The sequence below is a fragment of the Thalassophryne amazonica genome, chromosome 14, assembly GCF_902500255.1.
Source record: "Thalassophryne amazonica chromosome 14, fThaAma1.1, whole genome shotgun sequence".
In the NCBI taxonomy this organism is placed as follows: domain Eukaryota; kingdom Metazoa; phylum Chordata; class Actinopteri; order Batrachoidiformes; family Batrachoididae; genus Thalassophryne; species Thalassophryne amazonica.
Window position 1 is genome coordinate 90,613,433 of NC_047116.1, and position 14,144 is coordinate 90,627,576.

Here is a 14,144-nt window from a genome sequence, read left to right on the forward strand (position 1 = left end):
ATTTATATGTTTATAGAACATGTTTCTCGATATATTCTGTAAAGCTAGTGAGTAATAAACATTTCTAAACCTGAACACGCTGTTTTTGGAACCTTATAACACTTCTGAAGTGATTTACAAGACATTTTGTGGACGTTAGCGTGGTGACATAACAGGCTACTTTAGTGGTGACGTCACAGGTCAACACTTCTAAAACTGAAAATGCTGTTTTGGAACCTGATAACACCTCTGGAGTTAACTTCTGCTAACTCAAACCTAACATCCACTCAAAAGCTCATAAAGGAAAATATTGTTTATGATTTTTTGATTAATAGAGGGGTTTTATTGATGTGTGGAAATTCTAAGTAAAAACAATAGGATCTTAATCGTTGAGGTAAATAACAATAAATATATACACACACACTTGTACTGGGAAAGCAATTGACCAACTGCAAATTACAAAGAAAAGAATGCTCATATGGCCGAGGGTGTTTTAGCATTGCATTATATTTTACCTTAATGAGCAAGAATTACGGACGGCAACAAACTGATTATTTAACTAGAGTTGCCTGAATTTAAACAGGTACGAATTTTTTGAAGCTTCCAGTAGTTTTCTGCTTTAATATAAATGTTATGCAAAATGTTTCAGTGAAGTAACTGACCATTACTCACCATTTAAAACTGACCGTACACGTCACGTCACTTTTATTTTTTATTTTTTGCTGCACCAGACATCGCCTGACAAGGAACACATTTAAGACATGGCAAAATTATGGGGAAAAAACAGATAGAGACAGGTGATTTATTCTTTATTTTTGAGGAAATCAGACATTTTATTGAAATTGGCAGTCTGACAAACATAATATTTGGCCGAGCTTCTGCAAACAGCCCAGAATTTCATGCATAGCGCCCAGGGAAATGGTACTATACTAAGTTATCTGCATCAATCAGTTACTTAATTAAATTATGTTGTCATAGTTACAGTACTTCCACAGCTAGCTAAAGTAACTTACTTGAAGTTACTTGCCTTTGATCAGTGGTTGAAGGTGAGTTCTGCCCAGTAATAAGGATCCACCTCAGAATTTAATCAGCTCAATATCAACCTATTAAAAAAAAAATGTATATATAATTCAGTTCATGTCATGTATTTAAGACATTGTGCAGACAAACAACCAGTAGTGAAAACATAAACTCCTCACAGAGGTCATGTTTTATCCAAGAGCTGCTGCGAAGTGTAGTTCAAGCTTGGTGTCAACAGGAGGCAGTGTTGTGTACAGTAGGTGGGTCCTGCAGTTTGACATCCAACTGCTGACTGAGATCCAATCCGTCTGAAGAATTGCCTTTTCTTGCCTTTTTCTCAAACTTTGGACTGAGAGCCACTGGATCTGAGGGTGGGAAGGCCAATGATTGGATTTACACCATTTTATAAAATCTCAGAGTGTGCACAAACCTCTCCTTTATTCATTAGGTTCAGCTTCCAAAATGCCTCTGCAGTCACCGAGCTGACTGTGTCGCAGCTGTTCAGAAAACTGTAATGTAACATTTACTCTGCTGGGTGTGAAATATAAAACCTCCAGCTTACTGCTGTTTTTTATAAGCAGAAGGCTTGGATGGTTGTCATGTCTGTCCTGGAGGAAAGTGAGGATTTTATTGGATTCAGGAAACAAACGTCCTTCAGGTTTAGACACAAGAGACTGAAGTATAAAGGTTTGGTTTTAATATAAAGCAGCTCTGAAAAACATGTGATGCTGTAGAGTAGAAAGAGCAAATCGGAGATTGTGACTTCTGCAAGGGTTGACGAAGACTCAGAATAACAGATATGTGATTCACATGGTGACCTGGACGTTACCTAGATCTGGATTCCACACACTGCAATATTTGCATCCTGATCTAGACTAATCAAGATGTTGCAGTCTTGTATTTAATTCACAAGCTGAAACAAAATAGTATCTTCCTGATCTTGGTTTTACATCGTGATGTCGTATCCGTGAAGTAGTTTTGGCGTAATCCTTAAAACTTTGCAAAGTTAAATCCTGACACAGAAACCAGATCCGGATCCAGATCACCTTCAGAATTTAATGGATTCTTCCAAGGCCTAACACCAATGTGTGGTGAAAATTTGGCGAAAATCCGTTAAGTAGTTTTGACTTAATCCTCAAAATCCGACAAAGTGAAGCGTACGAATTGGAATCCTGATCCAGAAACTGGATCCGGATCTAGATCACCTCCAAATATTTTAATGGAGTCTTCCAAGGCCTGATACCAATGTGTGGTGAAAATTTGTTGAAAATCCATTGAGTAGTTTTGACATAATCCTCAAAATCTGACAAAATGAAGCGTACAAATTGGAATCCTGATCCAGAATCCGTATCCGGATCACCTCTAAAATTCAGTGGAGTCTTCGATGACCTCATATCTGTCTGTGGTGAAAATGTCGTCAAAGGCCATGCAGTAGTTTTGACGTAATTCTGCTAACAGACAGATAAATAAATAAACGCTGATGATTTTATTACATCCTTGGTGGATGTAATAAAGAACATTATCAGTCAGAAAATGGGAAATTCTACCAGACATACAGCGTGACTTCTGAACTCCAGATTTCTCCTGCCTGTGAGAATTATCATCTCTCTATTTATCTTTACCAGCTCTTTGTGTTTGAGGGTCGAGGAGAAAATTGTTTCTGGTCTTGTGACATGTCATACGGTTTCTGTGTCGTTTAGGTGTGGATGTGTACGGCAGGACAGTGATGGTTGTAGTTGGACGAAATATTCCAGTGACCCTCATCGACCTTGAAAAGGTAATCACCTGTAAGGTTGCAATGACATATACAGCTGTTTCAGTTTCATGACCTAATAGGGTCCATACTTTCACTAAAACCTACAATGCATTATTAAAAAAAAAGTTGAATTTACTTTTGTCTTAATCAGGTCCAAATTATAATGAAACTCATCTTGGGTCAGACTAAATCCATTAACTATAAAGTAGTTTACATGTAAAGTATTTCATGCCTCCTGCTAAGGAGGTTAGGTTGGTGGTTTATTTGTTAGCAAGATTACTCAAATGTTTTCAGGTCATCGTCCCCAGAACTTGGCAGCGTGAAAACAGCTTTACCAAGAACACTGTAAATAGTCAAATCAAATCAATTTTATTTATATAGCGCCAAATCACAACAAACAGTTGCCCCAAGGCGCTTTATATTGTAAGGCAAAAGCCATACAATAATTACAGAAAAACCCCAACGGTCAAAACGACCCCCTATGAGCAAGCACTTGGTGACAGTGGGAAGGAAAAACTCCCTTTTAACAGGAAGAAACCTCCAGCAGAACCAGGCTCAGGGAGGGGCAGTCTTCTGCTGGGACTGGTTGGGGCTGGGGAGAGAATCAGGAAAAAGACATGCTGTGGAAGAGAGCAGAGATCAATCACTAATGATTAAATGCAGAGTGGTACATACAGAGCAAAAAGAGAAAGAAACACTCAGTGCATCATGGGAAACCCCCAGCAGTCTAAGTCTATAGCAGCATAACTAAGGGATGGTTCAGGGTCACCTGATCCAGCCCTAACTATAAGCTTAGCAAAAAGGAAAGTTTTAAGCTTAATCTTAAAAGTAGAGAGGGTGTCTGTCTCCCTAATCCGAATTGGGAGCTGGTTCAGAGGAGAGGAGCCTGAAAGCTGAAGGCTCTGCCTCCCATTCTACTCTTAAAACCCTAGGAACTACAAGTAAGCCTGCAGTCTGAGAGCGAAGCGCTCTGTTGGGGTGATATGCTACTATGAGGTCCCTAAGATAAGATGGACCTGATTATTCAAACCTTATAAGTAAGAAGAAGAATTTTAAATTCTATTCTAGAATTAACAGGGAGCCAATGAAGAGAGGCCAATATGGGTGAAATATGCTCTCTCCTTCTAGTCCCTGTCAGTACTCTAGCTGCAGCATTTTTAATTAACAGAAGGCTTTTCAGGGAACTTTTAGGACAACCTGATAATAATTAATTACAATAGTCTAGCCTAGAGGAAATAAATGCATGAATTAGCTTTTCAGCATCACTCTGAGACAAGACCTTTCTAACTTTAGAGATGTAAACTACATATAGGCTGCATCCCAAGAACCGCCACAGAGACCCAATCCCGGTGCCAAAACGTCCACAACACCCAAGCCTACATCCAACATCAACACATCCATGTGCCCAAATACCGACATTCTTTGAGCCATCTCGGAAAAACCAAACCTCTGCATGTTTTCGGACGGCCACCCCGGACTCCGGGAGTGCACCTGACCCTCCATCCATCCAGACTTCCAGCACGTTCCACAAAACAGTCTCATTAAGTCCTTTGGTTTGTGTTTGTGTGTGGTGTCCAGGCCTTGTTGTACTTCATCCATGTGATGGACCACATCACAGTGAAGGAGTATGTGATGGTTTACTTCCACACACTGACCGGTGAGCACAACCACCTGGACTCAGAGTTCCTCAAGAGCCTCTACCACATCGTCGACATCAAGTCAGTCTGACATTTTACATCTTTGTTTAAACTGAGGCAATATTTGGTGTAATGTTTAGTTATTTCTGTTAGGTTTGTGTTGATGCATCAGAAAGTAAATATTACAAAATATCTGACATGGCTTTCCACTTTTCACATGTTGATTCCTAATTTTAGAGCCAAGATTTTTATATGCATTGACTGCATTGACAGATTTCAGTGACTGATGAGTGATGGCTCTTGACTTACGGTTTGGGGGAGGAACATGTCTGGGTTAGGGTTAGTGAAAGACTGAAACTGCTTTGACCTGAGTACCCCATTTTAAACAGGGGACAAAGCATGTCTGAGACCCCCTCCCGGTTAAGGCTGGTTTCAACTGTTTTACAAAGAATGCTTCCTTGACACCTCTCTCAAACCATTTCTTCTCTCTGGCTAAGATTAAACTTCCTTGTCCTCAAACGCGTCTCATGTTTTGTTCATGGTAATGAGTCATTCACGTCATCAGGAGAGTCATCAAGGGAGCCATCAGGAGAGACTTCCGTCCCATCATTAGGAGGGACAGCTGCCCTGTCATTAGGAGGGTGCTAACTAGAGCACAATAGGTGCTAATTACAGCTATTGTTTAGTCACTAGCCTGTAGCAGTCGGCCTCTCAGTAGGAGGCGTCTGGTTAGGTTAAAAACTCCAGCTTTTGTTGGCTTCTGTTTATTCTTCTCTACAAGAGTCAAGACAGAAGTCAGACTACCAGAGCAGAATTTTAGCTGAGAAAAGCTTCTGCGATTTGAAGCAAAACGTCCTCACGTCAAGCAACCCAGTCCAGTCGAAGATTCAAGCTTCTCTACTATGGAAACCACCTGGACAACTGAGAGCCTACACAGAAACACCTGTGTATAAGTTTTCCCCTCTCCAATCAACTTTTTAATCAAACTACGCTGTTCTTCTGAACAGTGTCTTGAACGTCCCATTTCCTCAGGCTTTCAAAGAGAAAAGCATGTTCAACAGGTGCTGGCTTCATCCTTACATAGGGGACACCTGATTCACACCTGTTTGTTCCACAAAATTAATGAACTTCCTGACTGAATGCCACACTATTATTATTGTGAACACCCCCTTTTCTACTTTTTTTTTTTTTTACTAATAACCCAATTTCATAGCCTTAAGAGTGTGCATATCATGAATGCTTGGTCTTGTTGGATTTGTGAGAATCTACTGAATCTACTGATACCTTGTTTCCCATGTAACAATAAGAAATATACTCAAAACCTGAATTAATCTTTTTAGTCACATAGCACTACTATTATTCTGAACACTACTGTACATAATAGTGCATCAGTGTGCAACTCGACCATAAGTCTTACACACAGTGCCTCCGGTAAAAGTTATGTTGCTCCACCTCCCCACACGAAACTAGTCCTGTTCAAATATGGCTTTAGACATGCTGCTTTGACTTGGTTCGTATTGTTTTTGTCATTGGTTTATTTTTCATTGTCTTTCTGCGGCCTGATCACTCAGTTCCACGCATGAGGAATGCAAAGAAACACGAAAGCTGTTACGCCTTAACCTCACCCACCCACGGGCACCGGCTTAATGTTCTATGGTGCGATTCCTGGGTTTGCGGTCATTTGGCTGTCTCCCTTCAGTAGTCTGCACATCTCTGATCTTCAATAACCTGAACTATGTATGAAACAGAAAGCATTGTTTTATTTTTAGAGCAGATACAGCACACTGAGATCTTTTTCACAAAGGGAAACAGGCTTCAGAGTCTTTTTGAGCTCCTTGTTGTTTTGGTTTTCATAACAATAGTTTGTGGTAGTAGAACATCAAGTCTAGCCATGTCGCATTTTCTCCTAATTGGCAAATTTGGAGGGTGGTAATGAAGCTGAGCTCGTAAGTCTGTGTGCAGAACATGGTGAGTGTGAAACTTGGGTAAAGGCGCTGTTTGGCCCTTGCCTCGGGCCTCCTCTCACTATCCAGTGTTCTGCAGACCCGTGTAGGTTCTCATCCATTTTTCATGCCGCAGTACAGCACAGCCAACATTATAGTGTTTTGACTTTTGGAAAAGTAAAACAGGCTGTGAAATGCCTTTGTTTCACTGTGAGTTTTGGAAATCTGGCGGCCATATTTGGAACTAGATTCCCAAAGTTGGAGCATGTCCTCTGGCTAATGTGTTGGATGTGACTCAGGCCTAATCAAACGCTGCAGTTTAAAAAAAAAAAATGCATCCTTGAGGTGAACTAGCTGTGGCTGGCTCAACAAGCATTTTCTAGCAATCGCTTATGAGCATTTCTCTTCATGATTATAGAAAAATTACATGTTGACTGGTTATTTTAAAGTTGAAGAACGTGCCTTCAGTGGGTTAGCTTATAGACTTACAGATTTAGATTTTATGCAGTGTAAGCCTGCTTTACTGCACTTTAAAACTAAAGGCGTTGGTTCACAGGAAATGTATTGTACAGGGTATAACTGTTGGTGGGAAACTCCAGTCAACGTAGCCCTGAAAACGCCGATGTTCCTCTGTTTGTCATTGGTCAAATGATTCGTTTTCTTGGTTTCTTCACACCTTCTTTTTTTTTATTGCTCAGGTTTCAGAGTGTATTTGCAATCATACCTTCAGATGCTCTTCTGGACTTTCCTCATACTTTACTGTAGTTTGTTTTTTAAGAAGGATGTGACGTTTATTTGATTGTCAGCATCATGACAAGTAAGTATTAAATCAAACGGAAAACAAAAAGGCAAAAATGCTTCATTCATAGAATCGTCATGGTATATGAATGACAGTGTTGGCACGTAAACCCTGTCTGTGGTTTGTAAAACCCACCAGCGTCATATTGCAGTTTCCTGACTCATAACCTTTGGTGCAAAGTGTGAATTACATGGAAATATCAAGGTTATTTACATTTGTCATCTCTTCAAATGAGTTTTACCATCTCGATTGAAGTTTATTTAAGACGTCCCTCCCCAACTGTCCACATTTTAAAAATAAACATTGTTTTCTTTGAAAGGCTTTGTGACATTGTTGGCCTTTGTGTAGTTTTCCTCCATGTCTTAGTGGACAATCGTCTCTCGTGTTTGTGTCTTTCTTTGCTTATTTTTTTAACAAGTAAATTAGGTGGCATCTAAAACACACTAGTATTGGCTTGTTAACTGAAACTTCATCTATACTTTGGGAAAACTGCGTCCATCACAGCACATCACTGCTGCCTGTTTTTAACACAGCATAACAGCTGGGGTGTGTGTGTGTGTTGTGTGTGTGTGTGTGTGTGTGTGTGGTGTGTGTGTTGTGTGTGTGTGTGTGTGTGTGTGTGTGTGTGTGTGTGTGTGTGGGTGTGTGTGTGTGTGTGTGTGTGTGTGTGTGTGTGTGTGTGTGTGTGTGTGTGTGTGTGTGGTGGTGGTGGTGGTGGTGGTGTGCATTAGACCTGTTCAAAATGTCAAATGTTACAAAATCTTTTGGGCCACATGTTGTTCTTGTTCCACTAATAAAATCATACCTTCAGATGCTCTTCTGGACTTTCCTCATGCTTTACTGTAGTTTGTTTTTTAAGGATGTGACGTTCATTTGATTGTCAGCATCATGACAAGTAAGTATTAAATTGAAAGTCTTAAATCAAACGGAAAACAAAAAGTTTATTTGAAGTTTATTTTAGACGTCCCTTCCTAACTGTCCACATTTTAAAAATAAACATCGTTTTCTTTGAAAGGCTTTGTGACATTGTTGGCCTTTGTGTAGTTTTCCTCCATGTCTTAGTGAATAGTCATCTCTAGTCTTTGTGTCTTTGCTTTTTTATTAACGAGTAAATTACATGGCATCTAAAACACACTAGTATTGGCTTGTTAAATGAAACTTCATCTATACTTTGGGAAAACTGCATCCACTGCAGCACATCACTGCTGCCTGTTTTTAACACAGCATAACGGCTGGTGCGTGTGTGTGCGTGCGTGCGTGCGTGCGTGCGTGCGTGTGTGTGTGTGTGTGTATTGTTGTACTATGAGTGCATTAGACCTGGTCAAAATGTCAAATGTTACAAAATCTTTTGGGCCACATGTTGTTCTTGTTCCACTAATAAAATGTGTACCAAATTTTATTGTAATGGGACATTGTTTAGGGGTCCCTCACAAAGCAACTATTTTCCCCAAACAAGCAATGTAGTAATCCAGTAATTCCAGTAATGTTCTCTTTTGGGTGACCAATCAACCACCACTTTTTGCAATTAGAAGTCAACACACGTACCTGTAAAAGAAAAATAATGGCATCAGAGTCTTCTCCCGTTAGGGTGACGTTGCCTTGCGAGCGGAGGGAGAGGAAAATGTGTCACTCTGGGGGACCTCTAAATCTTATCTGATTGAGTTCAAATTTGGTCTGCACCTATAAAACCCCAAGTGGAACAAAAACAACATGTGGCCCGAAGTCTCTCACAAGTTTTATTTTTTTCCACTATATAACATGAACAGCCCCAGTGTGCCTGCAGAGTTCATCTGTCATTTGTTGCACCCACATGTCACTTGATTGTAGCAGGTAGTTGGCTACTTCTTGCAGATGGGGTCCAGGTTCAGGGCGCTTCCACAGTATAGTGAATGCAGTGAAACACACCAGGACGTGCTGCCTGACCTGACACTTGTCAGCATCTCTGGGTCAAATAAAATCTGGTTCAAAGTTCTGGTAGCGGGTCGATGACACCATTTTTTTGTCATTTTGCCAGTGCCAGTTCCACCACCAACATCTAAAGGAGTTGTCTGTCTTCATCAAGATGCAGTTTAACTCATTGGCTGCCAGCCATTTTCTGAGCAGCCAACCCCTCACTGCCAGCTGTTTTGGGGAATTTTGATCTATGTTTCAAGACCCACAGAATTTTGTCTGCTATGACTATGAAAAAACCAAAACCACCATCAGAAAGATTAGAGTCTTATCTTTCATCAAAAAAAAAAAGTTTGTCTCTACCTTCTTCCATTCTTGAGTAATTGGCAGGAGAACATAGGGTGGTTTCACCAAAAACACCAGTTTCCAACTAAAAAGGTGAGAAAAACAGCTTTTTGTGAAATGACGCATGTCGACCAGAACAGTGACTTTGATGTGAATATTTTTTACTTTAGTGACACCTCAAACATGTGAACATTGTTTGCTGCTATAAAAACAACAAAAACACTGGAAAAAAGGCTTTTGATGGCAAAAAAAATAATCATTTATTTACAATTATATCAACTAAAACAAATGACACTGTATATAACTATTTACAATTTCCCTACTACTATCCCTACTATTACAACTATTTACAAAATAACTTTTTTGGTGTGTTGCAGCTGTTGTGCATATGTGCACGTGTGTGTGTTTGTGCATGTGTTCACCCATCAGCATAATGTCTTTGTGTATGGAAAGCAGTGAAACACTCGCCGGCATGCAAGGGGACACCACAGGACTTACAAAAGAGTCTGGTCTCACTGCGCAGGCCCCTACGTACACAGACCCTACACCTTCGTGCTGGTCTCGCCTTATTGCTGGTGGGCATCAGGGGTTCCAGGTGATGGTTGGCCATCTTTCCATCCAGTCTGCTCTCTGGGTCAGTCTTATAAGGCGCCCTCGGAGTAGACCTACCATCACCCTCGGCCCCCACACCTGCTTCCTCTACTTGCTCTCCCACCTCCCTCTCATCGCCCTTCTCTTTTTCGCCCACACGTTTTGTGGTCCAGGACTGCACGACCCTGCGAATAAAAGTGAGAAGGCTTTTGCATTCTCCTTGGTTTCTGTGTTTGTAGATTATGTATGCGTTAAACATGCACAGCTGCAAAATATAAGCTACAAACTTTTTGGACCAGTTCAGTGACCTTCGTATGAAGGGGTAGTACGTGATGTTCTGGTCCAATTTGTCCACCCCATTCATGGACAAGTTGTACGCCACAACACACTCTGGTTTGAACAGGGGAACCTTTTCTTTGTGTCCCTTCTGCCACACCTCAACCCTCTTCATGCTATCTCTGTGGCAGGTTGTCACCATTTTCACAAGCCGCTTGTCCTGCCACGCTACCACCATCACCTTCTTATTGTGCAGCACAACTTTTTCCCCCACCCCCAGATCAGTCTTTGCCAGGTCTGTGATGGTCTTTGGTTCCCCCCTATTCTTCCTCAGTGTCCCACAGACGTTGGTTTGTGCTCCCAGTAAACGCTCACAGAGCGCGACAGAATTATAAAAATTATCCATGTAGAGCATATAGCCATGGCCTGGGAGGCGATCAAGGAGGGAGAAAATGGTATCCTGCAGAGTGTTCGGTCTCCCAACATAAGGCTGCATATTGAAGCAGTACCCTGTCGCAGAGTCACACAGAATGTATGACTTTATCCCATATTTCACAGGCTTTTGTGGGTTGTAAACCCTGAAAGACAGGCGGCCCCTCCACTGCATCATACCCTCATCAATGCAAATGTTTTGCCCTGGCTGATACAGCTCCTTGAACTTGTCAAGAACATAGTCTAACACTGGACGGACTTTGTACAGTCTGTCAGCTGCATCCTGTGAAGCATTGTCATTGAAATGAAGGAAACGCCATATGAGCTGGAACCTGTTCCGTGGCATGGTGTGACTGAAATGAGGTGTAGAGTCCACCTCATCAACACTCCAGTACATGTCAAGGCGTGGCTTTTTGACAAAGCCAGTGAGAAAAGTGAGGCCGAAGAAACTTTTCAGTTCTGGGACTGACACCGGTTTCCAAGAGGAACCTCTGCTGTGTGGCAGACTTTCTGGGTGTGCACTGAGGTACTGTGTGGCGTAAAGGTTGGTCTGGTCAACAATATGTTGAAGTAGTTCGTCAGTCAGGAAGAGCTCCAGGAAGTCTGCTGGTTTGTCGGAATCCAGCTCCGCAGCAGCTCTTCGGGGTCCAGGGGTCGCAGTGAAGGGGAACACGTTTGGTGTCCAGTCACCTGTATGCCACCCAGAATCTGCTCCATGACTGCTGCTCGATACACGACCTGTAAATTATGGAAATACATACCATTACTATAAAATAAACAATTTTTATTGCTACTATGTGATGTGCAGATTTTGGATGTATATTCTTACCTCTCTTCTTTTCACTGCCATCATTGGCACTGGCAGCTGTGCTGGTTGCACTACCTGTAAATTATGGAAATAGATAGAAAATACCATAACAAATGCTGCTATGTGAGAAAAATCCTACTCTCCTTTGATCAGTAAAAAGTTAGCTATCTATTTATGTACAATTGCTGCTATGTGAGAAAATCCTCTCATTTTATCTGATCAGTAAAAGTTAGTTAGCTATATATGCTATATATAAGTATGTATTGTACTGTACCTCTTTTGTGTGTGACCGGAGCGTCTGGGGACGAGTCTCTGCTGCTCCTCCCTGATCCAGACGGTAACCACTCGTCTGAAGAATCCGGGTCAGGTTCGCTACAACCATCGGATTCATCCTCTGAGCTGGCCACCATTTGTGTGCGCCGCACGCGGCTTGGCCCGGGTTGAACTTCGTCCATTTCTCGGGACACCTCCTCTCCGCGATCCCCACCCAAACCACCGGCGATCCCGACACTCTCTCGCTCCGTACTCCGGGAAAGAGCTTGCTGAAGCGTGAGCTGCATTAGCTTTCCTTTGCCATTCATTTTCGCCATCTTGCCTCTACTCACCCTCCTGGCCCTCCTCTTCTTCTCTCACTGACGATCCTTCAGAGCACACTACCGCCTCATACTGGATTAACTTCACAATTACATCACGTATAAGCTTGATCTCCACAGACAAGCTGCGCCAGGATGTTCGCCGGCGGTTACCATGAAAACATGTAATTGACGTATATATACGTCTTTGGCAGCGAGCGGTTGGCGGCCAATTGACGTATATATACGTCTTTGGCAGCGAGTGAGTTAATGTGAAAACTGGAAAAATTACAATAGTTTATGCTGCAATACATGTACCAAACTGGGCTGTGTACTTTGAAAAACCATGAGAGGTTTGCAACATTGACCATGTAGTGTACTTGTCATGTTCAGGTATTTGTTGTTGTTCATTTGTGAACATGATTGCACACAATTTCCTATGAAGTCGGAATATTTAAGACATGATGTGAATAATTTTGGACACGCCTGATTTTGTACACATTTTGTCCGTGTAAGTGTTTTTTAGTGTTGTTCAGTTTATCTTTCAGTTTCTTATACCCAGGCCAGATTTCTCCAATATATGTTTTCTGATTCATAAGAAGTTATGTCATCATAACCTGGCTGTGCGGATGTTGTACTGAGGTCATCTGTTCATATGTATTTCAGGTTTAAAAAGAACTTGAAGGCCTTCTACTTTGTACACCCAACATTTCGTTCTAAGGTAAGGCTTTACTTGTCCTGTTTTGGCAGCTGATTTGGAAATGCTAATAGAAATTTTAAAAAAAAAAAGAGGGAAACCCTTGCTGGCAGAAGAAAAGAACAAAATGAAACAGAGAAATTACATGAAAAATTCAAACAAAGGCAGACACGGCCAAAGCATACATACATACAGTTCATGCACAAAGCACAACCCGACTACCATTTTTTTTATCATTATTATTTTTTATCTTGGTACACTACAAATTACTTGGCTCTTACCAAAATTAAAAAAAAAAATTTAGATTTAGAAGTGTTAGATCGTTTATCTTATTTTAAGGGTTAAGTGTTCAACATGCTTATTTTGAGAATTAACAATTTAATTCAAGACCTCTTGTCAAGTGAAATTATCTGTCTGTGCAATAAGATGACTTCCCTGAGATGTAGTGTGTTTTATCTTGATTTTAGACACCCCTTTTTTGCAGTAAAGGACTTCCTGTTTGTCAAGCTGCTCTGACATGTTACCTGCTATCATAATGTAACTAGTACTGAAAATGTTTTGCAAAAAATTTATACGAAAACAAAATGTAAATCAAACTGTTCCAAACTGTTCCTCTAAAAAAACAACAAAAAAAAAACGAAAACAGTGGACTCTTTAATGCTGACTCACAACCAACTGAAAATGTTTCAGGACTCATGACACAGTTCGTCTAAATCGGTCTCAGGTACAAGTTCTTTAACTTTAGTAGATTCAAAGTTCTGCTTTTTTTTTTTTTTTTGTAGTTGTGTAGCTTTTAAAATAAAAATCAACATCAACAACAGATTTCTTGACTAGTTCATTGCATTATAAAAGTATTGACATGGGTAAGTTTTCTATCTTTTTTATTGCTATCTGTCTTGTCTTCATTTTGTAGTTTGAAAAAAAAAAAAAGCTTCCAGTAATTGATAGTTACTATAATACTGCATTGGCATATACAATATTGAGTAATCAGTAGTACTAACAGAAGTAGCAGTATTCATGGCATTTCTTTTGCGGAGTTCATGCAATATTATGACTTTTTTTCAGATATTTCTGTTGTATTCAATTTGTTTTAGAATAATTTATTTTTTTTTTTTTTTCTACTAATCTTTGAATAAAGTAGATGCAAAGATCATCTGCATCACTAAAGCCTGGGTCCATTTGAAACTATAATTTATCCTCTTGCTATCTTGTTTCAGAATCAGAAGAAGTTTATTGCCATTGCCAGTGAACAGGATTCACAGACTAGGAATTTGCTTAGGTACAATGGTGCAACATTAAGAAGAGATAAAATGCTAAGATAAAATATAACATATGTGTCAAAATAAGGTAAAATATAAGATAAAAAAAAGAAATATGAAAGGCTGTGTGCAACAGAAAA

General features: G+C 40.5%; 2 protein-coding genes across 2 annotated transcripts in view; one reads left to right on the forward strand and one right to left on the reverse strand.

The window, feature by feature from the left end:
• gdap2 (ganglioside induced differentiation associated protein 2) overlaps positions 1–14,144 on the forward strand; it is a 74,126-nt gene that overhangs the window by 46,331 nt on the left and 13,651 nt on the right. The window contains 3 exon segments of the mRNA XM_034186154.1: positions 2,700–2,776; positions 4,334–4,473; positions 12,715–12,769. Coding sequence (XP_034042045.1) covers positions 2,700–2,776; positions 4,334–4,473; positions 12,715–12,769 — 272 coding nt within the window.
• LOC117524388 (piggyBac transposable element-derived protein 4-like) lies at positions 9,328–12,314 on the reverse strand. The gene is made up of 3 exons (XM_034186153.1): positions 11,751–12,314; positions 11,498–11,551; positions 9,328–11,406 (listed from the first exon to the last, which is right to left on the reverse strand). Exons 1-3 carry the CDS (start codon positions 12,064–12,066, stop codon positions 9,788–9,790), a joined length of 1,989 nt encoding a protein of 662 aa, XP_034042044.1. The 5' UTR covers positions 12,067–12,314; the 3' UTR covers positions 9,328–9,787.

Excerpts from the sequence above, each read along its gene's own strand:
- LOC117524388 (XM_034186153.1), bottom strand. The coding sequence starts at position 12,066 with ATGGCGAAAATGAATGGCAAAGGAAAGCTAATGCAGCTCACGCTTCAG. Across the intron at positions 11,552-11,750 it reads TCCGGTCACACACAAAAGAG|GTAGTGCAACCAGCACAGCT; the intron begins GTACAGTACAAT and ends CATAATTTACAG. Across the intron at positions 11,407-11,497 it reads TGGCAGTGAAAAGAAGAGAG|GTCGTGTATCGAGCAGCAGT; the intron begins GTAAGAATATAC and ends CATAATTTACAG.